The sequence below is a fragment of the Bombina bombina genome, chromosome 6, assembly GCF_027579735.1.
Source record: "Bombina bombina isolate aBomBom1 chromosome 6, aBomBom1.pri, whole genome shotgun sequence".
In the NCBI taxonomy this organism is placed as follows: domain Eukaryota; kingdom Metazoa; phylum Chordata; class Amphibia; order Anura; family Bombinatoridae; genus Bombina; species Bombina bombina.
In genome coordinates this window covers 864,288,755-864,312,867 of record NC_069504.1, presented here as the reverse complement: position 1 = coordinate 864,312,867, position 24,113 = coordinate 864,288,755, and the positions used below count along the sequence as shown (strand labels likewise).

Below are 24,113 nucleotides of genomic sequence, written 5' to 3'. Positions count from 1 at the left end.
TTTATAAAGCAATAGTCACATACCACGAAACGCAAACACTGCAGGACATCAGCATTAAATGGCAGGGGCAAAGGATACCTGAGGTCACAGCAGAACACATCTTGCGTAGTATAGCTACAGTCAGGCAAACCACCCTATCTGCGGGTCTACGAGAAACGCAAATAAAATTCTTGCACCACGCATACATAACACCCTCAATTAGATCCAAATGGGTCAAGGATGCAGCAAGTGAATGTCCTAAGTGCTCGGGGCCGACCCCGGATTAGACGCATTTAGTTTGGGATTGCCCCAAGCTGCAAAGGTTTTGGGGTAAGGTTAGATTTTGATTGTCCAAGATACTCAAAACCACTGTAACTTTAAATGCAGCTAGTATATTTTTCTTTCACGACATCCCATTACCGCTAAAACACCAAAAATTTTCAAATATAGTAGTGTTGGTGGCCAGGAAACTAATCCTACAATACTGGGCCAAGAACAGAGAGCCTCCTTTCAAAAAACTAACCCACGCAATACACCAACAGTTCCTGACAGAACACGCAGACACACAAAGTAACCGCGATGCTAGAATCAAGTCGTTTATGACTAAATGGGACCCATACATCTTACACCTGCCAAAGAGATTAAGGGAAAAACTGCTGCGCCCCTTTCAGCACTCTGTGTATATGCTGAATGAGAACCTGCGGGGACGCTGGTGTGTAACTGAGTCTGACTCAGACCCTGACCCCTAACTGACACGCTACTGACCTGGACTGACTATACCACTGGGAATCCTAGAGGCTACATGAGGAGACCCTTGGACTGTGAGCACACTCATCCGCCGATGCAGCAACCTGAATACTTCCTCCACCACATATCAAAGGTACCTAAATTGTTTTATGTTACTGTTCTACATTTTGTGTTACATGTTGGCAAGACTGCATCAGCCTATTGTCATAACTAAAGTCTTACAGCATTAGTACCCATTATGGAAGGCCTGACTGTGCACTAACACTATAAGCGCAAGAGGAACCCTACCGGAGTATGTAAATGGACTTCATTATAGTGCAGTTAGCGCCTCAGAACTTACTGCCCCCATACCTGGCACGGTATTACTCTGCAACACCCTGTAGACTCATTGATGCAGTTTGCCAGTATTTATTTATTTGTGAATATGTTTTGTAGTGTTTTGTATTGTTATGTTTTCTTAAATGTTTTAAATACGCAGGGAGCCTGACCACTTCACTTGGCCTGAGATAAGATCGGATGGACTTAATTAGAACTTAGATATCTTGAAAAGTCTACATCATACCTCACAATGTTTTTCACCTTATGATGACAACTAATGTATAATGCCATGTGACAGTGTATGGGTTCACCTGTAAGAAATTTTTTAAAAATAAAGTTTAAAAAAAAAAAAAAAAAACACTTCCTATGACTTCTTTCCTGCAAAATGCTGACTCAAGGGAGAACTCTCACACAGATATCAACCAGGGGGAACAATCTCCAAATCAAGTTGCACAGCTTAGCAAGACGCCCCTAACCCCAGAATCACAACTCCCTGCTTCCTTACTCAGTAATCTACCTTCAAAACAGGATATTGCAGACATAGTCCGCACCTGTATAAGAGAAGAACTGGCGGTAATGTCACAAGATATCCACGCACTGGGATTCCAGGTAGAATCGCTAGAGAATAACCACGAACAACTTAAAGAGGAGGTTTCTACTCTGACTGAGCAAGTAACATCAGAGCAAGAGGTCATTAATGGCCTCCAAGAGAAACTTGAGGACTTGGAGAACCGCAGTAGGCGGAAGAACCTGAGAATCAGAGGAGTCCCTGAAGATGTCCTGCCACGTGATTTCCCTGTCTATCTACCTGCTCTGTTCCAGCATGTGAAAGAAACGTCACATACAACAGATATACAGTGGGTGAGGGCGCACAGAGCTCTTCGCCCGAGGCCTCCGGATAATGCCCCACCTAGGGATATCATCATTAGATTCAAGAACTTTCTAGAGAAGGAAATGATTTTGAATCAATCCCGTAAGAATCAACCGATAAGATTTAGAGGGACGGTTCTTCAATTCTACCAGGATCTATCATATGAAACTCTCCAAAGGCGAAAGGAATTTTCACCGCTGACCACCACACTCAGGAACAAAAAGATCCCCTATAGATGGGGCTTCCCAGCGCAAATTTGGGTCCTAAGAAATAATTCTAGACTGATCTGCAGAACCCCAGAAGACATCCCTGACTTCTGCTCAACACTAGGACTCGATCCTATAGAACCAGTAGAGGCAACCAATACCAAGCAGCCTCCCACAAAGAGACCAAGCGGACAGACATCGGCTTGGCACACAGTTACCTCCAAAAAAGGGAAAGCTAATGTTGTCTCACCAGCAGGCCTGAAGGTTGCTGACCAGCTTAGTTCCACCAGCATCGCCTGAGTTGTAGGACTTCAATCTAGGTTTGAGATCTGCAGCTTTAATACAAGTTTCAATGCAAGTTTAATGCAGGTTTTTTTTTTTTTTTTGTTTTGTTCAGTCATATCTGTAATACATGTGGTTTAAGATTTACTTTTTGCATCAGCAGCAAACTTAGGCCTAGATTTGGAGTTTGGCGTTAGCTGTGAAAACCAGCGTTAGAGGCTCCTAACGCTGGTTTTAGGCTACCGCCGGTATTTGGAGTCAGTGATTAAAGGGTCTAACGCTCACTTTTCAGCCGCGACTTTTCCATACCGCAGATCCCCTTACGTCAATTGCGTATCCTATCTTTTCAATGGGATCTTTCTAACTCCGGTATTTAGTGTCGTTTCTGAAGTGAGCGTTAGACATCTAACGACAAAACTCCAGCCGCAGGAAAAAAGCAGGAGTTAAGAGCTTTCTGGGCTAACGCCGGTTCATAAAGCTCTTAACTACTGTACCCTAAAGTACACTAACACCTATAAACTACCTATGTACCCCTAAACCGAGGTCCCCCCACATCGCCGCCACTCGATTAAATTTTTTTAACCCCTAATCTGCCGACCGCCACCTACGTTATACTTATGTACCCCTAATCTGCTGCCCCTAACCCCGCCGACCCCTGTATTATATTTATTAACCCCTAACCTGCCCCCCACAACGTCGCCGCCAGCTACTTACAATAATTAACCCCTAATCTGCCGACCGCAAAGCGCCGCCACCTACGTTATCCTTATGTACCCCTAATCTGCTGCCCCTAACACCGCCGACCCCTATATTATATTTATTAACCCCTAATCTGCCCCCCTCAACGTCGCCGACACCTGCCTACACTTATTAACCCCTAATCTGCCGAGCGGACCTGAGCGCTACTATAATAAAGTTATTAACCCCTAATCCGCCTCACTAACCCTATCATAAATAGTATTAACCCCTAATCTGCCCTCCCTAACATCGCCGACACCTAACTTCAATTATTAACCCCTAATCTGACGACCGGAGCTCATCGCTACTATAATAAATGGATTAACCCCTAAAGCTAAGTCTAACCCTAACACTAACACCCCCCTAACTTAAATATAATTTAAATCTAACGAAATTAATTAACTCTTATTAAATAAATTATTCCTATTTAAAGCTAAATACTTACCTGTAAAATACATCCTAATATAGCTACAATATAAATTATAATTATATTGTAGCTATTTTAGGATTAATATTTATTTTACAGGCAACTTGGTAATTATTTTAACCAGGTACAATAGCTATTAAATAGTTAAGAACTATTTAATAGCTACCTAGTTAAAATAATAACAAAATTACCTGTAAAATAAATCCTAACCTAATTTATAATTAAACCTAACACTACCCTATCAATAAATTAATTAAATAAAATACCTACAATTACCTACAATTAACCTAACACTACACTATCAATAAATAAATTAAATACAATTGCTACAAATAACTACAATTACATAAACTAACTAAAGTACAAAAAATAAAAAAGAACTAAGTTACAAAAAATAAAAAAATATTTACAAACATAAGAAAAATATTACAACAATTTTAAACTAATTACACCTACTCTAAGCCCCCTAATAAAATAACAAAGACCCCCAAAATAAAAAAATGCCCAACCCTATTCTAAATTAATAGAGTTAAAAGCTCTTTTACCTTACCAGCCCTGAACAGGGCCCTTTGCGGGGCATGCCCCAAGAAAATCAGCTCTTTTGCCTGTAAAAAAAAACATACAATACCCCCCCCAACATTACAACCCACCACCCACATACCCCTAATCTAACCCAAACCCCCCTTAAATAAACCTAACACTAAGCCCCTGAAGATCTTCCTACCTTGTCTTCACCATCCAGGTATCACCGATCCGTCCTGGCATCCGGTGCTGAAGAGGTCCAGAAGAGGCTCCAAAGTCTTCCTCCTATCCGGCAAGAAGAGGACATCCGGACCGGCAAACATCTTCTCCAAGCGGCATCTTCGATCTTCTTCCATCCGGTGCGGAGCGGGTCCATCTTGAATCAGCCGACGCGGATCCATCCTCTTCTTCCGGCGTCTCCCGACGAATGACGGTTCCTTTAAGGGACGTCATCCAAGATGGCGTCCCTCGAATTCCGATTGGCTGATAGGATTCTATCAGCCAATCGGAATTAAGGTAGGAATATTCTGATTGGCTGATGGAATCAGCCAATCAGAATCAAGTTCAATCCGATTGGCTGATCCAATCAGCCAATCAGATTGAGCTCGCATTCTATTGGCTGATCGGAACAGCCAATAGAATGCGAGCTCAATCTGATTGGCTGATTGGATCAGCCAATCGGATTGAACTTGATTCTGATTGGCTGATTCCATCAGCCAATCAGAATATTCCTACCTTAATTCCGATTGGCTGATAGAATCCTATCAGCCAATCAGAATTCGAGGGACGCCATCTTGGATGACGTCCCTTAAAGGAACCGTCATTCGTCGGGAGACGCCGGAAGAAGAGGATGGATCCGCGTCGGCTGATTCAAGATGGACCCGCTCCGCACCGGATGGAAGAAGATCGAAGATGCCGCTTGGAGAAGATGTTTGCCGGTCCGGATGTCCTCTTCTTGCCGGATAGGAGGAAGACTTTGGAGCCTCTTCTGGACCTCTTCAGCACCGGATGCCAGGACGGATCGGTGATACCTGGATGATGAAGACAAGGTAGGAAGATCTTCAGGGGCTTAGTGTTAGGTTTATTTAAGGGGGGTTTGGGTTAGATTAGGGGTATGTGGGTGGTGGGTTGTAATGTTGGGGGGGGGTATTGTATTTTTTTTTTTACAGGCAAAAGAGCTGATTTTCTTGTGGCATGCCCCGCAAAGGGCCCTGTTCAGGGCTGGTAAGGTAAAAGAGCTTTTAACTCTATTAATTTAGAATAGGGTAGGGCATTTTTTTATTCTGGGGGTCTTTGTTATTTTATTAGGGGGCTTAGAGTAGGTGTAATTAGTTTAACCCCTTAACGACCGAGGACGTGCAGAGTACGTCCTCAAAAAAAAGGCAGTTAACGCCTGAGGACGTACCCTGCACGTCCTCGGTGTGGAAAGCAGCTGGAAGCGATCCTGCTCGCTTCCAGCTGCTTTCCGGTTATTGCAGTGATGCCTCGATATTGAGGCATCCTGCAATAACCATTTTTAGCCATCCAATGTAGAGAGAGCCACTCTGTGGCCCTCTCTGCACCGGACATTAACGGCTAAGTTCGTTGGTGGGTGGGAGCGCCGGTGTGGGAGGCGGGTGGCGGCCATCGATGGCCCTGGATGATGCGGAGGTGGGCGGGATCGGGGCGGAGATGCCCGGGGGCGCACACAGACGCACGCACGTGCACGGGGAGGCGGGGGCGGGCGCGTGCACGGGGAGGGAGCGGGTGGGAACCGCTGCACTACAGAAATATTTGAATTTGAAGTGGGGAAAAAGGGGGATATTATTTTTAATTTAGCTAGATCGGTATGGCTGGTGGGATGTTAGTCTGTGGGGGGGAAGCTACACTACAGAAAAAAATAAAAATAAAATAAAACACTTTTTTTGATGCAAACTGGGTACTGGCAGACAGCTGCCAGTACCCAAGATGGCCCCCAATAAGGCAGAGGGGGGGTTAGAGAGCTGTTTTAGGGGGGATCTGGGAGGTTGGGGGCTAAGAGGGGATCCTACATAGCAGCATATGTACATATGCTCTTTTTTTTTTTTTTTTTTTTTAAATATTCAAAGATGCCTTTTATTTTAGTACTGGCAGACTTTCTGCCAGTACTTAAGATAGCGGGGACAATTGTGGGGTGGGGGAGGGAAGGGAGCTGTTTGGGAGGGATCAGGGGGTGTGATGTGTCAGATGGGAGGCTGATCTCTACACTAAAGCTAAAATTAACCCTGCAAACTCCCTACAAACTACCTAATTAACCCCTTCACTGCTGGGCATAATACACGTGTGGTGCGCAGCAGCATTTAGCGGCCTTCTAATTACCAAAAAGCAACGCCAAAGCCATACATGTCTGCTATTTCTAAAGAAAGGGGATCCCAGAGAAGCATTTACAACCATTTGTGCATTAATTGCACAAGCTGTTTGTAAATAATTTCAGTGAGAAACCTAAAATTGTGCAGAGTACGTCCTCAAAAAAAAGGCAGTTAACGCCTGAGGACGTACCCTGCACGTCCTCGGTGTGGAAAGCAGCTGGAAGCGATCCTGCTCGCTTCCAGCTGCTTTCCGGTTATTGCAGTGATGCCTCGATATTGAGGCATCCTGCAATAACCATTTTTAGCCATCCAATGTAGAGAGAGCCACTCTGTGGCCCTCTCTGCACCGGACATTAACGGCTAAGTTCGTTGGTGGGTGGGAGCGCCGGTGTGGGAGGCGGGTGGCGGCCATCGATGGCCCTGGATGATGCGGAGGTGGGCGGGATCGGGGCGGAGATGCCCGGGGGCGCACACAGACGCACGCACGTGCACGGGGAGGCGGGGGCGGGCGCGTGCACGGGGAGGGAGCGGGTGGGAACCGCTGCACTACAGAAATATTTGAATTTGAAGTGGGGAAAAAGGGGGATATTATTTTTAATTTAGCTAGATCGGTATGGCTGGTGGGATGTTAGTCTGTGGGGGGGAAGCTACACTACAGAAAAAAATAAAAATAAAATAAAACACTTTTTTTGATGCAAACTGGGTACTGGCAGACAGCTGCCAGTACCCAAGATGGCCCCCAATAAGGCAGAGGGGGGGTTAGAGAGCTGTTTTAGGGGGGATCTGGGAGGTTGGGGGCTAAGAGGGGATCCTACATAGCAGCATATGTACATATGCTCTTTTTTTTTTTTTTTTTTTTTTTTAAATATTCAAAGATGCCTTTTATTTTAGTACTGGCAGACTTTCTGCCAGTACTTAAGATAGCGGGGACAATTGTGGGGTGGGGGAGGGAAGGGAGCTGTTTGGGAGGGATCAGGGGGTGTGATGTGTCAGATGGGAGGCTGATCTCTACACTAAAGCTAAAATTAACCCTGCAAACTCCCTACAAACTACCTAATTAACCCCTTCACTGCTGGGCATAATACACGTGTGGTGCGCAGCAGCATTTAGCGGCCTTCTAATTACCAAAAAGCAACGCCAAAGCCATACATGTCTGCTATTTCTAAAGAAAGGGGATCCCAGAGAAGCATTTACAACCATTTGTGCATTAATTGCACAAGCTGTTTGTAAATAATTTCAGTGAGAAACCTAAAATTGTGAAATATTTAACGTTTTTTTTAATTTGATCGCATTTGGCGGTGAAATGGTGGCATGAAATATACCAAAATGGGCCTAGATCAATACTTGGGGTTGTCTACTACACTATACTACAGCTAAAATTAACCCTAGAAGCTCCCTACATACTCCCTAATTAACCCATTCTCTGCTGGGCATAATACACATGTGGTGCGCAGTGGCATTTAGCAGCCTTCTAATTACCAAAAAGCAACGCCAAAGCCATACATGTCTGCTATTTCTAAAGAAAGGGGATCCCAGAGAAGAATTTAAAACCATTTGTGCAATAATTGCACAAGTTGTTTGTAAATAATTTCAGTGAGAAACCTAAAATTTGTGAAAAAATTTGTGAAAAAGTGAACAATTTTTTTTATTTGATCGCATTTGGCGGTGAAATGGTGGCATGAAATATGCCAAAATGGGTCTAGATCAATACTTTGGGATGTCTTCTAAATAAATATATGTACATGTCAATGGATATTCAGGGATTCCAGACAGATATCAGTGTCCCAATGTAACTAACGCTAATTTTGAAAAAAAGTGGTTTGGAAATAGCAAAGTGCTACTTGTATTTATTGCCTTATAACTTGCAAAAAAAGCAAAGAACATGTAAACATTGGGTATTTCTAAACTCAGGGCAAAATTTAGAAACTATTTAGCATGGGTGTTTTTTGGTGGTTGTAGATGTGTAACATATTTTGGGGGTTAAAGTTAGAAAAAGTGTGGGGTTTTTTTCATTTTTTCATCATATTTTGTATTTTTTTTTATAGCAAATTATAAGATATGATGAAAACAATCGTAGATTTTGAAAGTCCATTTAATGGCGAGAAAAATGGTATATAATATGTGTGGGTACAGTAAATGAGTAAGAGGAAAATTACAGCTAAACACAAACACCGCAAAAATGTAAAAATAGCTGTGGTCATTAAGGGGTTAAAATTGTTGTAATATTTTTCTTATGTTTGTAAATATTTTTTCTTTCATGTAATTAACAAGAGTCCATGAGCTAGTGACGTATGGGATATACATTCCTACCAGGAGGGGCAAAGTTTCCCAAACCTTAAAATGCCTATAAATACACCCCTCACCACACCCACAAATCAGTTTGAATTATCATATTTTTCTTACCTCAAAAATTTGACTTTTTTCCCTGTGGGCTGTTAGGCTTGCGGGGGCTGAAAATGCTTAATTTTATTGCGTCATTCTTGGCGCGGACTTTTTTGGCGCAAAAATTCTTTTCCGTTTCCGGCGTCATACGTGTCGCCGGAAGTTGCGTCATTTTTTGACGTTATTTTGCGCCAAAAATGTCGGCGTTCCGGATGTGGCGTCATTTTTTGGCGCCAAAAGCATTTAGGCGCCAAATAATGTGGGCGTCTTATTTGGCGCTAAAAAATATGGGCGTCGCTTTTGTCTCCACATTATTTCAGTCTTATTTTTCATTTGCTTCTGGTTGCTAGAAGCTTGATGTTTGGCATTTTTTCCCATTCCTGAAACTGTCTTATAAGGAATTTGATCTATTTTGCTTTATATGTTGTTTTTTCTCTTACATATTGCAAGATGTCTCACGTTGCATCTGAGCCAGAAGATACTACAGGAAAACCACTGCCTGCTGGATCTACCAAAGCTAAGTGTATCTGCTGTAAACTTTTGGTAGCTATTCCTCCAGCTGTTGTTTGTAATAATTGTCATGACAAACTTGTTAAAGCAGATAATATTTCCTTTAGTGATGTACCATTGCCTGTTGCAGTTCCCTCAACATCTAAGGTGCAGAATGTTCCTGATAACATAAGAGATTTTGTTTCTGAATCCATAAAGAAGGCTTTGTCTGTTATTTCTCCTTCTAGTAAACGTAAAAAGTCTTTTAAATCTTCTCTCTCTACAGATGAATTTTTAAATGAACACCATCATTCTGATTCTTTGGACTCTTCTGGTTCAGAGGATTCTATCTCAGAGATTGATGCTGATAAATCTTCATATTTATTTAAGATGGAATTTATTCGCTCTTTACTTAAAGAAGTACTAATTGCTTTAGAAATAGAGGATTCTAGTCCTCTTGATACTAATTCTATACGTTTGGATAAGGTTTTTAAAGCTCCTGCGGTTATTCCAGAAGTCTTTCCTGTTCCTAATGCTATTTCTGCAGTAATTTCCAAGGAATGGGATAAATTGGGTAATTCATTTACTCCTTCTAAACGTTTTAAGCAATTATATCCTGTTCCGCCTGACAGGTTAGAATTTTGGGACAAAATCCCTAAAGTTGATGGGGCTATTTCTACCCTTGCTAAACGTACTACCATTCCTACGTCAGATGGTACCTCGTTTAAGGATCCTTTAGATAGAAAAATTGAATCTTTTCTAAGAAAAGCTTATCTATGTTCAGGTAATCTTCTTAGACCTGCTATATCATTGGCTGATGTTGCTGCAGCTTCAACTTTTTGGTTGGAAACTCTAGCGCAACAAGTAACAAATCGTGATTCTCATGATATTATTATTCTTCTCCAGCATGCTAATAATTTCATCTGTGATGCCATTTTTGATATTATTAGAGTTGATGTTAGGTTTATGTCTCTGGCTATCTTAGCCAGAAGAGCTTTATGGCTTAAGACCTGGAATGCTGATATGGCTTCTAAATCAACTCTACTTTCCATTTCTTTCCAGGGAAACAAATTATTTGGTTCTCAGTTGGATTCTATTATTTCAACTGTTACTGGTGGGAAAGGAACTTTTTTACCACAGGATAAAAAGTCTAAAGGTAAAAACAGGGCTAACAATCGTTTTCGTTCCTTTCGTTTCAACAAAGAACAAAAGCCTGATCCTTCGTCCTCAGGAGCAGTTTCAGTTTGGAAACCATCTCCAGTCTGGAATAAATCCAAGCCTGCTAGAAAGGCAAAGCCTGCTTCTAAGTTCACATGAAGGTACGGCCCTCATTCCAGTTCAGCTGGTAGGGGGCAGGTTACGTTTTTTCAAAGAAATTTGGATCAATTCTGTTCACAATCTTTGGATTCAGAACATTGTTTCAGAAGGGTACAGAATTGGTTTCAAGATGAGACCTCCTGCAAAGAGATTTTTTCTTTCCCATGTCCCAGTAAATCCAGTGAAAGCTCAAGCATTTCTGAATTGTGTTTCAGATCTAGAGTTGGCTGGAGTAATTATGCCAGTTCCAGTTCCGGAACAGGGGATGGGGTTTTATTCAAATCTCTTCATTGTACCAAAGAAGGAGAATTCCTTCAGACCAGTTCTGGATCTAAAATTATTGAATCGTTATGTAAGGATACCAACGTTCAAGATGGTAACTGTAAGGACTATATTGCCTTTTGTTCAGCAAGGGAATTATATGTCCACAATAGATTTACAGGATGCATATCTGCATATTCCGATTCATCCAGATCATTATCAGTTCCTGAGATTCTCTTTTCTAGACAAGCATTACCAATTTGTGGCTCTACCGTTTGGCCTTGCTACAGCTCCAAGAATTTTCACAAAGATTCTCGGTGCCCTTCTGTCTGTAATCAGAGAACAGGGTATTGTGGTATTTCCTTATTTGGACGATATCTTGGTACTTGCTCAGTCTTTACATTTAGCAGAGTCTCATACGAATCGACTTGTGTTGTTTCTTCAAGATCATGGTTGGAGGATCAATTTACCAAAAAGTTCTTTGATTCCTCAAACAAGGGTAACCTTTCTGGGTTTCCAGATAGATTCAGTGTCCATGACTCTGTCTTTAACAGACAAGAGACGTCTAAAATTGATTACAGCTTGTCGAAACCTTCAGTCTCAATCATTCCCTTCGGTAGCCTTATGCATGGAAATTCTAGGTCTTATGACTGCTGCATCGGACGCGATCCCCTTTGCTCGTTTTCACATGCGACCTCTTCAGCTCTGTATGCTGAACCAATGGTGCAGGGATTACACGAAGATATATCAATTAATATCTTTAAAACCGATTGTTCGACACTCTCTAACGTGGTGGACAGATCACCTTCGTTTAATTCAGGGGGCTTCTTTTGTTCTTCCGACCTGGACTGTAATTTCAACAGATGCAAGTCTCACAGGTTGGGGAGCTGTGTGGGGATCTCTGACGGCACAAGGAGTTTGGGAATCTCAGGAGGTGAGATTACCGATCAATATCTTGGAACTCCGTGCAGTTTTCAGAGCTCTTCAGTTTTGGCCTCTTCTGAAGAGAGAATCGTTCATTTGTTTTCAGACAGACAATGTCACAACTGTGGCATACATCAATCATCAAGGAGGGACTCACAGTCCTCTGGCTATGAAAGAAGTATCTCGAATTTTGGTTTGGGCGGAATCCAGCTCCTGTCTAATCTCTGCGGTTCATATCCCAGGTGTAGACAATTGGGAAGCGGATTATCTCAGTCGCCAAACGTTGCATCCGGGCGAATGGTCTCTTCACCCAGAGGTATTTCTTCAGATTGTTCAAATGTGGGGGCTCCCAGAGATAGATCTGATGGCCTCTCATCTAAACAAGAAACTTCCCAGGTATCTGTCCAGATCCCGGGATCCTCAGGCGGAGGCAGTGGATGCATTATCACTTCCTTGGAAGTATCATCCTGCCTATATCTTTCCGCCTCTAGTTCTTCTTCCAAGAGTAATCTCCAAGATTCTGAGGGAATGCTCGTTTGTTCTGCTAATAGCTCCGGCATGGCCTCACAGGTTTTGGTATGCGGATCTTGTCCGAATGGCATCTTGCCAACCATGGACTCTTCCGTTAAGACCAGACCTTCTGTCACAAGGTCCTTTTTTCCATCCGGATCTGAAATCCTTAAATTTAAAGGTATGGAGATTGAACGCTTGATTCTTTGTCAAAGAGGTTTCTCTGACTCCGTGATTAATACTATGTTACAGGCTCGTAAATCTGTATCTCGAGAGATATATTATAGAGTCTGGAAGACTTATATTTCTTGGTGTCTTTCTCATCATTTTTCTTGGCATTCTTTTAGAATACCGAGAATTTTACAGTTTCTTCAGGATGGTTTAGATAAGGGTTTGTCCGCAAGTTCTTTGAAAGGACAAATCTCCGCTCTTTCTGTTCTTTTTCACAGAAAGATTGCTATTCTTCCTGATATTCATTGTTTTGTACAAGCTTTGGTTCGTATAAAACCTGTCATTAAGTCAATTTCTCCTCCTTGGAGTTTGAATTTGGTTCTGGGAGCTCTTCAAGCTCCTCCGTTTGAACCTATGCATTCATTGGACATTAAATTACTTTCTTGGAAAGTTTTGTTCCTTTTGGCCATCTCTTCTGCTAGAAGAGTTTCTGAATTATCTGCTCTTTCTTGTGAGTCTCCTTTTCTGATTTTTCATCAGGATAAGGCGGTGTTGCGAACTTCTTTTGAATTTTTACCTAAAGTTGTGAATTCCAACAACATTAGTAGAGAAATTGTGGTTCCTTCATTATGTCCTAATCCTAAGAATTCTAAGGAGAAATCGTTGCATTCTTTGGATGTTGTTAGAGCTTTGAAATATTATGTTGAAGCTACGAAATCTTTCCGTAAGACTTCTAGTCTATTTGTTATCTTTTCCGGTTCTAGGAAAGGCCAGAAAGCTTCTGCCATTTCTTTGGCATCTTGGTTGAAATCTTTAATTCATCTTGCCTATGTTGAGTCGGGTAAAATTCCGCCTCAGAGAATTACAGCTCATTCTACTAGGTCAGTATCTACTTCCTGGGCGTTTAGGAATGAAGCTTCGGTTGACCAGATCTGCAAAGCAGCAACTTGGTCCTCTTTGCATACTTTTACTAAATTCTACCATTTTGATGTATTTTCTTCTTCTGAAGCAGTTTTTGGTAGAAAAGTTCTTCAGGCAGCGGTTTCAGTTTGAATCTTCTGCTTATGTTTTTTGTTAAACTTTATTTTGGGTGTGGATTATTTTCAGCAGGAATTGGCTGTCTTTATTTTATCCCTCCCTCTCTAGTGACTCTTGTGTGGAAAGATCCACATCTTGGGTAGTCATTATCCCATACGTCACTAGCTCATGGACTCTTGTTAATTACATGAAAGAAAACATAATTTATGTAAGAACTTACCTGATAAATTCATTTCTTTCATATTAACAAGAGTCCATGAGGCCCACCCTTTTTTGTGGTGGTTATGATTTTTTTGTATAAAGCACAATTATTCCAATTCCTTATTTTATATGCTTCGCACTTTTTTTCTTATCACCCCACTTCTTGGCTATTCGTTAAACTGATTTGTGGGTGTGGTGAGGGGTGTATTTATAGGCATTTTAAGGTTTGGGAAACTTTGCCCCTCCTGGTAGGAATGTATATCCCATACGTCACTAGCTCATGGACTCTTGTTAATATGAAAGAAATGAATTTATCAGGTAAGTTCTTACATAAATTATGTTTTTATTTTTTGTAACTTAGTTATTTTTTATTTTTTGTACTTTAGTTAGTTTATGTAATTGTAGTTATTTGTAGCAATTGTATTTAATTTATTTATTGATAGTGTAGTGTTAGGTTAATTGTAGGTAATTGTAGGTATTTTATTTAATTAATTTATTGATAGGGTAGTGTTAGGTTTAATTATAACTTAGGTTAGGATTTATTTTACAGGTAATTTTGTTATTATTTTAACTAGGTAGCTATTAAATAGTTCTTAACTATTTAATAGCTATTGTACCTGGTTAAAATAATTACCAAGTTGCCTGTAAAATAAATATTAATCCTAAAATAGCTACAATATAATTATAATATATATTGTAGCTATATTAGGATGTATTTTACAGGTAAGTATTTAGCTTTAAATAGGAATAATTTATTTAATAAGAGTTAATTAATTTCGTTAGATTTAAATTATATTTAAGTTAGGGGGGTGTTAGTGTTAGGGTTAGACTTAGCTTTAGGGGTTAATCCATTTATTATAGTAGCGATGAGCTCCGGTCGTCAGATTGGGGGTTAATAATTGAAGTTAGGTGTCGGTGATGTTAGGGAGGGCAGATTAGGGGTTAATACTATTTATGATAGGGTTAGTGAGGCGGATTAGGGGTTAATAACTTTATTATAGTAGCGCTCAGGTCCGCTCGGCAGATTAGGGGTTAATTATTGTAAGTAGCTGGCGGCGACATTGTGGGGGGCAGGTTAGGGGTTAATAAATATAATATAGGGGTCGGCGGTGTTAGGGGCAGCAGATTAGGGGTACATAGGGATAATGTAAGTTGCGGCGGTTTACGGAGCGGAAGATTAGGGGTTAATAATATAATGCAGGGGTCAGCGATAGCGGGGGCGGCAGATTAGGGGTTAATAAGTGTAAGGTTAGGGGTGTTTAGACTCGGGGTTCATGTTAGGGTGTTAGGTGCAGACGTAGGAAGTGTTTCCCCATAGGAAACAATGGGGCTGCGTTAGGAGCTGAACGCTGCTTTTTTGCAGGTGTTAGGTTTTTTTTCAGCTCAAACAGCCCCATTGTTTCCTATGGGAGAATCGTGCACGAGCACGTTTTTGAGGCTGGCCGCGTCCGTAAGCAACTCTGGTATCGAGAGTTGCATTTGCGGTAAAAATGCTCTACGCTCCTTTTTTGGAGCCTAACGCAGCATTTTTTTTAACTCTCGATACCAGAGTTAATTTTATGGTGCGGCCAGAAAAAAGCCCGCGTAGCGTTAACAGCCCATCTACCGCCAAACTCCAAATCTAGGCCTGTGTCTTACTGAAGCCCTTACTTTTTGAAAGGTGATTTTGCTGACATAGAATCCTCAGTTAAACTGTAAACCACCCCTTTAGTCATAATTAGAGCAGCGAATTTATATATCAATCTAGGATCTTCATGATTTTGATTAGCACCCTTCATTACCTTCTTAATATCAATTCCACATAGTACGGATGACACCAGTAAGCTATTTTTCTTATTAATTCTATTTACCGAAGTAGATGACTTTCTAAAAGAATATTTTTTGGGCTAGTAACCAGCATCCCCATTAGTTCACTCTCGATATGCCCTACATTAGGACGAGAGGCTCTTATGTTTATGTCTGTTTAACAATAGTTATTTTATCTTATTTTTTTAGTTATAATCTGTTTTTGTTTGCACTGTTTGTAATGTTGAAATTTAGTTTTACAGGACATGAAACTTGCAGTATGACCAACTCAAGATTTTGCACCAGGAACCAGACCGCATTCCTCAATCATCTGGCACTCAAGTAGGTAAAATGACACAACCTAAACGTAGTTACACACACCATTTGACCCTAGTGACACAAAATGCCAAGGGCTTAAATTCACCAGCTAAACGCTCTAAAGCAATGCTGGATCTTGCAAAACGACATGCAGATATTGTGTTTCTGCAGGAGACACATTTTAGACATAAAAGGGAACCCAAATTCTATGGGAAATCATATACTACACATTTTCACAGCTCGGGTCCTAGTAAAAAAGCAGGAGTTAGCATACTAATTAGAAAGGACCTTCCTTTCTCATTGACTCAGGTGGAAAGGGATAGAGAAGGCAGATTCCTAGGCATTACAGGGCTACTATATGGCCGTCCTATAACCTTAGTGAACGTATATGCCCCAAATAACAATCAGATCCCTTTTTTTCGTAGTGCGTTTAGGAGAATACTTGACTTAGCAGTTGGTCCAATATATTAAGCAGGTGATTTCAATTTCCCTTTACAACCCGCAAAAGATAGCTCTAACCCCAACATAACAGTGTCCAAAAATACTTCCACATACTTGTGGAAAAATTTAAGAGAACTTAATCTGTATGATGTCTGGCGCCTAATCCACAGCGACAAAAAAGACTATACTTTTTTTTCCCATCCAAACAAAACGCATAGTAGGCTAGATTATATATTCACTAACCAGAAAGGTCTCCCCTATGTTCACAAGTGTGAGCTTTCACCTACCCCATGGTCTGACCACTCAGCAGTTAAATTAAAATTCTCATGGCCTGAGACACCATCTGAACCATACATGTGGAAATTAGATGAAACCCTTTGACATGACCCGAAACACGTAGATATCCTTACCACACTCATATCGGAATATTTTAAATTCAATACTAACTCTATAGCAGACAACTATAAAATTTGGGAGGCACATAAATGTGTTGTTCGTGGAGAATTAATAAAATTGAAAGCGCAGGCACGGCAACAAGCTCGGTCATTGTATAAGGAATTATCTGAGACCTTTTTAAGACTTGATCATACATTCAAATTAAATCCAACTGACCCCATAATAACACAAGAATATAACTCAGCGCGAGCAGCTCTAGATAAATTTTTAGATATAGAACATCAAACACTTCGTAGGAAAACGAACAGTCTATTCCATTATGAGAGCAACAGAACAGGTAAACTTTTAGCTCGCGCGTTAAAAAATAAACGATTTAAGTCATTTATCTATGAAATCCAGGACCCCCAACATAAAACCACAGTAGTCACCACTAAAGACATCCTACAGACCTTTCAGGGGTATTATGCCAATCTTTACAACATAACTGATACACATCCTTCTGAGGAACACTTATCAAACCTTACTTCCTATATTGCGCACAGCCAGATCCCTAAAATCACTCAAGACCAATAAAATTATTTTATAATAGTGCTGTGGACCATCTACGTGTTGCAGCCACAGTGAAGCACTGACACTCTCAAAGTTACTATGCAGAATATATCAATCAAAAATCAATGAGTACCGGCAGCTTTTTTTTAAAATTCCGGAACCTTTTCTTATATATATATATATATATATATATATATATGTGTGTATATGTGCACATGCATATTAACACATATAAACACATAAATAGACATGTATTCACACATACATATATGCACTAGAGTTCTTTCCAGTCAAAAACCCTGTCATATGCCATATCTCTTTTAACAGCTTTTTATTAACCCCTTGAGTGCTAACGATGGCTCTGAGCCGTCGCAAATTGTCTCAGTCAGGTGCTAACGACGGCTCAGAGCCGTCGCTAGCACTCTCCCAATTTCAGGGATATCTGGGGGCTGACATCTGCTCCTACCCCGGCGATCGAGCCAGCATAGTGATAGGCATCGCCGGTACTTCACGTTTTGCGCGGTGAGGTCACGGGCAATACGTGGTGACCTCAACTTTATTGAAAACGAACAATACAAACTATAGGGAAAGGGGGCATGCTGCTTAGAAACCTGTATCTCAGGCATCTAAGCAGCTACAGACCCCCAAGACCCACCGTTGGAAAGGTAATCACCTAATCTTTCCTTTTTATCACCCAGGTGGGAAAGTGCTTAGCACTCAAACGGTTAATATTAAAATCTTTATCATTAATTATAAAAATAAAGTGTATATGATTGTAATACTTTGTTTTAATATGTTTTTGATGTGTTTTGTGTAAAAAAATGTAACGCTTACACTTTACTTAAGTCACGCTAAATATTCTAGCACAATTTAAGCTTTCGATTGAGCGCAAACTATTACTTTCAACTTGTAATACCAGTGTGGTTGTGATCTCTATTAAAAATATATGTGGCACTAGAGGGATGTCAGGCACGATAACCCGTCTCTGCTAAATAGGATTTACCATGGACTTACAATATCAACCGTGCGGTCTAGCCATACTGCTTGTTTCAACCCACGCTATCATTAGTAATCTGGCCCATAATGTTTAAAGGGACAGTAAGGTTAAATTTAAACTTTCGTGATCCAGACAGAACATGCAATTTTAAACAGCTTTCCATTTTACTTATATTATCTAATTTGCTTTGTTCTTTTTATATCCTTTGTTGAAAAGCATACCTAGGTTGGCTCAGGAGCAGTAATGCATTACTGGCAGCTAGCTGTTGATTGGTAGCTGCACATATATGCTTCTTGTGATTGGCTCACCCGATGTGTTTAGCTAGCTTGCAGTAGTGCATTGCAGCTCTTTCAACAAAGCATACCAAAAGAATAAAGCACATTTGATAATAGAAGTCAATTAGAAAGTTGTTTAAAATTGTATGCTCTGTCTGAATCATGAAAGAAACATTTGGGGGTTCATGTCCCTGTTTATTTTATCTGGCATATGCAATGTTGAATTACAGTGTTTTAATAAGATATCTGGTCAATGTTAGAAATTATGGGTCAATGACAAAGTGTCTTTGGATTTTCCTCACCCTTTGCAGGAAGAAAATACACCAGTACTCCAAGGGAAGAGATGAGGACACATGGTACAATGATGTTGATAATGTAGAAGAGAGGTTTCCTCTGGATGATCAAGCAGAAGAAAATCTCCTGATATTCCAGATCTTCTTTTGTAAAGGTCGGGTTTATTATCTTACGAGCAGGGCGATGCTTTATTGCCCACTCTCCATTCTCTGAAAAGTTAAAAGAACAATAAAATCATAATTTATTTCCCCTTAAAGGCATAGATTCCAAGTGGAGCGCTATCAATAGTGCAGGGTATGATATCTTATTGCAACCCTGCGCTCAGAATAGTGCACAATTTTGGGTTTCATGTTCCTTTACCATATTTATGTATGTAGATTTTTTTAAAAAGCAGAGCATAATTTCTGATGTAAATTATAAATATATATTACAAAATTAACATAGTGTCCTTGTAATATCTAATTGACCATTCCTCACTAACATAGCAATTGCATGATTTACAGTAGATGAACGCAGGGAGGAAGAAGAGGAAATATTCCTTCAAAATAACAGAAAAGAATAGCTAGAAAAAACAATGGAGTAGAAAAAAATGGAGCTATAAATAAATACATGGAAGGGTTAGTCAAATGACCAGGGATTTATGGAAAGTATCCACCACACTACAAGTATCCAGATCTGTCTAAAGGGTGTATATATAACTACAATGTCCATAATGCTTTGCCTGCAAAAAAACAGAAAGCCGTGGAACTAAATTCCTGAATATATACAAAAGAGAAAATGTAGTTATACAAAATTATTTCAACAACATGCTAAAATAAATATATATGTAGAGAGCCTAAAAGACCTGACGCTTTTTTATGGTACACATGACTTAGAAGCAGTATTCTTACCTATTTTTAGGGATTTAATCACCCATCCAAAAAAAAATAATTAAAAATTAGGTTAAAATTATTTTCATGAATGTAATCATACAGCAAACAATTACAATCTGGGAAAAGACTACATCATTCACTTACTCAAATATAAAATAAACAAAAGAGAGGGGGGGCGGAGCGAGGCCAAGCTGGAAATGGCCGCAAAAGACTGAAGCTCTGAGCAGGTTAGACGAACCTTAGCCAAAAAAGAAGAGTCGGACTCTGTAATAAAGGACCACTTTATGGTATATCACCTATCTACACTTGGGGGATAGGCAGATGCAAGAAAAACTCCGATGTAAAAACCGGGAGGCGTAATGCAAAGCGATAACGCTGTGTAGGCCCAAGCCCTGACAGCCTGTAAAACCGGAGGGGCGCAGATTTGCAAGTTTCTCAGAGAGATGAGGAGTTGCATGGTTCACATTTTTAAGAGCTCTGGAGACCAAACATAAGCAACAGGTATGAATCACATTTGTTCAAAACAATAAGCAAGGGGAAAAAGGTGCTTAAAAATCTTAACGCTGCAGATTATATGACAACCCACGTGGCACATGATAACACCGGCACTTTCAAATCCCCCATAACAGTTACTTCCCTCACATATGGACTATAAAACATAAGATGTGACGAACCTATCTTCCTACCCATAAATAAGCATCACTAATCAGAAATAGGCCACTGGGGATGGCCCCAAAAAGGCTCAATAAGCAGAACAAACCGAGCAAAGTATTAAAAAATCAAACACTCTCACCAGTGCCTGTAAGCAACTTTTTTCAACCTCAAGAACATTCCCATAGGGAAGCAGACAAAACTACAATGGAGATGCAGCCTAGTTCCATGTCGGTGGCGATATCAAAAGAATATGCAGACCAGCTAAAAATGGACATTGCTAAGCTGCCTACCAAGGCTGACTTTGACGGTCTAAAAGACTTAATACAATCTGAATTGTCTTCCATGAAACATGACATAAAGGAGATAGGAAACAGGATAGAGTCCATAGAAGAAGCCCAAGATTCCACAGATAAAATAGTGGACTCACTAACAACTCACGCAAGAGAGCAAGAAGCCTATATGGAAGCTATGGATGACAAACTAGAAGACCTTGACAACAGGGGACGTAGAAACAACCTGAGGGTAAGGGGAGCACCGGAATCCATTACCCCAGCAGAAATACCGGAATACCTACAAGGGCTGTTTAAGCACTTACAGAATGACCAACAGGCTCCTGACATGGAGCTGGACAGGGCACACAGAGCCCTACGGCCCCCTCCACCACCGAATGCACCTCCACGAGATATCATTCTAAGGTTTTTGAGGTACACAGATAAGGAGAAGATATGGCTTCAGGCACGACAACTGAGACAAATAACATATTTAGATCACCACCCACAAATATTTCTGGACCTTAGCCCCATAACAGTGCAGAGGTCCGCTTTATAACTAAAATACTACAGGAAAAGAATGTGAGATATAAATGGGGATATCCCTTCTGCCTACATGTGCAACATGAAGGAAGATCAGTGTCATATAGATCACCTAAAGACCTAGAGGACCTATCTAAACTACTGGACATCTCTTTTAGTCCACCAACCACAGCTGAAGAAAGGTCAAGATTGCCAACTGCTGCAGCTTCTTTCAGCAAGCAGATGAACCAAAAGCCGACCTGGTCAACGGTTATAACGAAGAAAAGGAAGGAGAAAAGACCAAAGCCCTCAACATCGTCCAGCAGCGATCCAGGATGATTAACAGGACAATGAATCTGTGGGTGAGATAATTCTATATTGAACTTAGAGAAAAGTCACATAGGACATTAAAATGTTAAGTGAAGCAAGTCATATGGACATTGTTCAACGAAAGAGAAAAGTTAACATTTGGGTTAAGTTTGTAAGGTACCCAGTTCTGATAACCAGATCTGGTAAATGGTTTATCAAATCGTTACTAAAGCATGTATAAAGAGTTAAATTAAGTTTGGTTCTGTCATGATACTATGGACTCTGAAGAGACCCCTAGAAATGTTAGAAATGTTTTAAATGGATAAGCTTTTCACCCCCTCTCTTCCCCCCCTCCCCATAGAAATGTTTATATTGGCAAGAGGAGTCAACCAGCAATCCCCCCTAGCTGGGATTTATAGCACAAGATAGATTGTGCTCAGATTGTAATGTTTGAATTGTTTGAAATGTTTATATTACACGAAGTGAATGCAGTTCTTTGTTTTATTGCCTTAAAAGTCTTAAGCTACTGTTTTAAAGATGCCACAGGTCAGGAGCAAATGCATGGGCGACATGATTGCCTTGAATGGAAACACTACACAATTAGGGAACAAGATAAATTCCAAGTGTTAAACAAGGTTATATTTAGACTTCTTAATGAGTTAGATGACTGAAAACACGCAGAATAGTCTTAACATCCTAACGGCAAATGCAAAAGGCCTCAATAGCCCACACAAAAGAAGCGTAGTGCTAAAAGACATAAAAGAGAAAAGGGGGGATATAGTGTTTCTACAGGAAACGCATTTTGTAAAGGGCAGGGAACCTAAGACATTTAAATTTAAATATGGTGAAACGTTTTATGCATCCAATTCTACCAAAACAAATGGGGTGGGAATCCTAATCAAAAGAAATATACCCTTCCAGCAGATCAAGGTGCATAGGGACAGGGAAGGGAGATACTTGATTGTCATAGGTAAGCTATTTAATACAGTGGTGACCATGGTCTGCACGTATGCCCCCAACACTAGACAAGATGCATACTTTAAACATTTAACTAACTTACTATTAGAAGTGTCCAAAGGTACCCTAATTCTTGGAGGGGACTTCAATCTTACACTCGACCCCTATATGGACAATTCCAACCACACTTCATCTGTCCCCAACAAAATAATTAACACAACACGACAGTGTCTAAAGGACCTCACAGTTCACGATGCATGGAGAGTGAAGTATCCAGACGCAAGAAATTACACTTTTTATTCACACCCTCATGCCCGATACTCTCGCATTGACTACATCATGCTAGACGTAGCCAGCTTAGCTAGGGTAAAGGAACTCACCATTTACCCCAGAACATGGTCGGACCATTCGATGGTAGGCTGCACTATATACTGGCCCCTAATGAATAAAATCTCACACACATGGAGAATAGATGACAATTTAATTAGGGACCCAGTCTACACATTCAAAATAGAAAAAACATTAACTGAATACTTTACACTGAATCAAGCCTCCACATCAGATAACAGGCTCTTGTGGGAAGCTCACAAATCAGTGGTCAGAGGCGAATAAATAAGCATGAAAGCTCACAAAATAAAGGAAGAAAGAATTTATCTACACAATACTCTTACTAGGCTTTCAGAGCTAGAAAAACAACACAAATATAACACTAATGATCATACATTACTGAAAGCAATAGAGGATTGTAGAGCCACGATACAAACCATTATAGATAAGGAGTGTAAGCAACACGCAATAAAATTGAGGCAAACATATTTTGAAGGTAACAACAAGAGCAGCTCACTATTCGCCAGAAAACTCAAAAGGAAAATTAATAAAACATATATTTTACAGACAAAAGACATCAAGGGGAAAGATGTATACACGACTACCCAAATAGCTGAGGCATTCAGAACATATTATGAACAACTATACAATATTAGTAAAGCTGGGGAAAATCCACCACAATTGAAAAATAGCTCACTGACACAGGAATACCTAGAGAAACTAAAGTTCCCCACACTGAGTCAGGAACAGATAGATTCACTGGACAGTCCTTTCTCTTATGAGGAAATCAAGATAGTAATAAAAGACCTCCCTACGGGGAAGGCCCCAGGACCAGACGGTTACTCAAACAGCTACTACAAACAATACAAGGACATTTTAATACCACAACTATTAGACTTGTTTAACAGCATCAGTGAGGAGAACCCATTCCTAGACACTAACCTGGAAGCCCATATAGTGGTCTTGCCTAAACCAGGCAAACCTCCAGACAGGGTGGAGAATTTCAGGCCCATTTCACTATTGAACTCGGACCTCAAAATATATGCAAAAATTCTAGCCAACCGTTTAAATCAGGTATTGCCCCAGCTTATTAAGAATGATCAAGTAGGTTTCATACAAAACAGAGAGGCCAAGGATAACACAGTTAGGGCAATACATCTCCTAGAATACACCCAGCAACAGAAATTGCCCCTGGCCCTGGTCTCAACAGACGTGGAGAAAGCGTTCGACCGCGTATGTTGGACATTCCTCAGGGCCACATTACAAAAATTCCAACTGGGAAAAACCACCATATCAAGGATTTTCGCCCTTTACCATTCCCCGTCAGCTAGGGTCAGAGTCAATGGCCACTTGTCTAATCCATTCAGTATATCAAATGGGACCCGCCAGGGTTGCCCCCTATCCCCATTGCTGTTTGCCTGCATAGTGGAAGCCCTGG

The 24,113-nt window shown here is 40.5% G+C and overlaps 1 protein-coding gene across 1 annotated transcript in view; it reads right to left on the bottom strand.

Moving 5' to 3' along the window:
* CHRNE (cholinergic receptor nicotinic epsilon subunit) overlaps nt 1–24,113 on the bottom strand; it is a 194,087-nt gene that overhangs the window by 65,218 nt on the left and 104,756 nt on the right. The window contains exon 7 of the mRNA XM_053718322.1: nt 18,774–18,974. Coding sequence (XP_053574297.1) covers nt 18,774–18,974 — 201 coding nt within the window. The remainder of the gene's footprint in view (nt 1–18,773; nt 18,975–24,113) is intronic.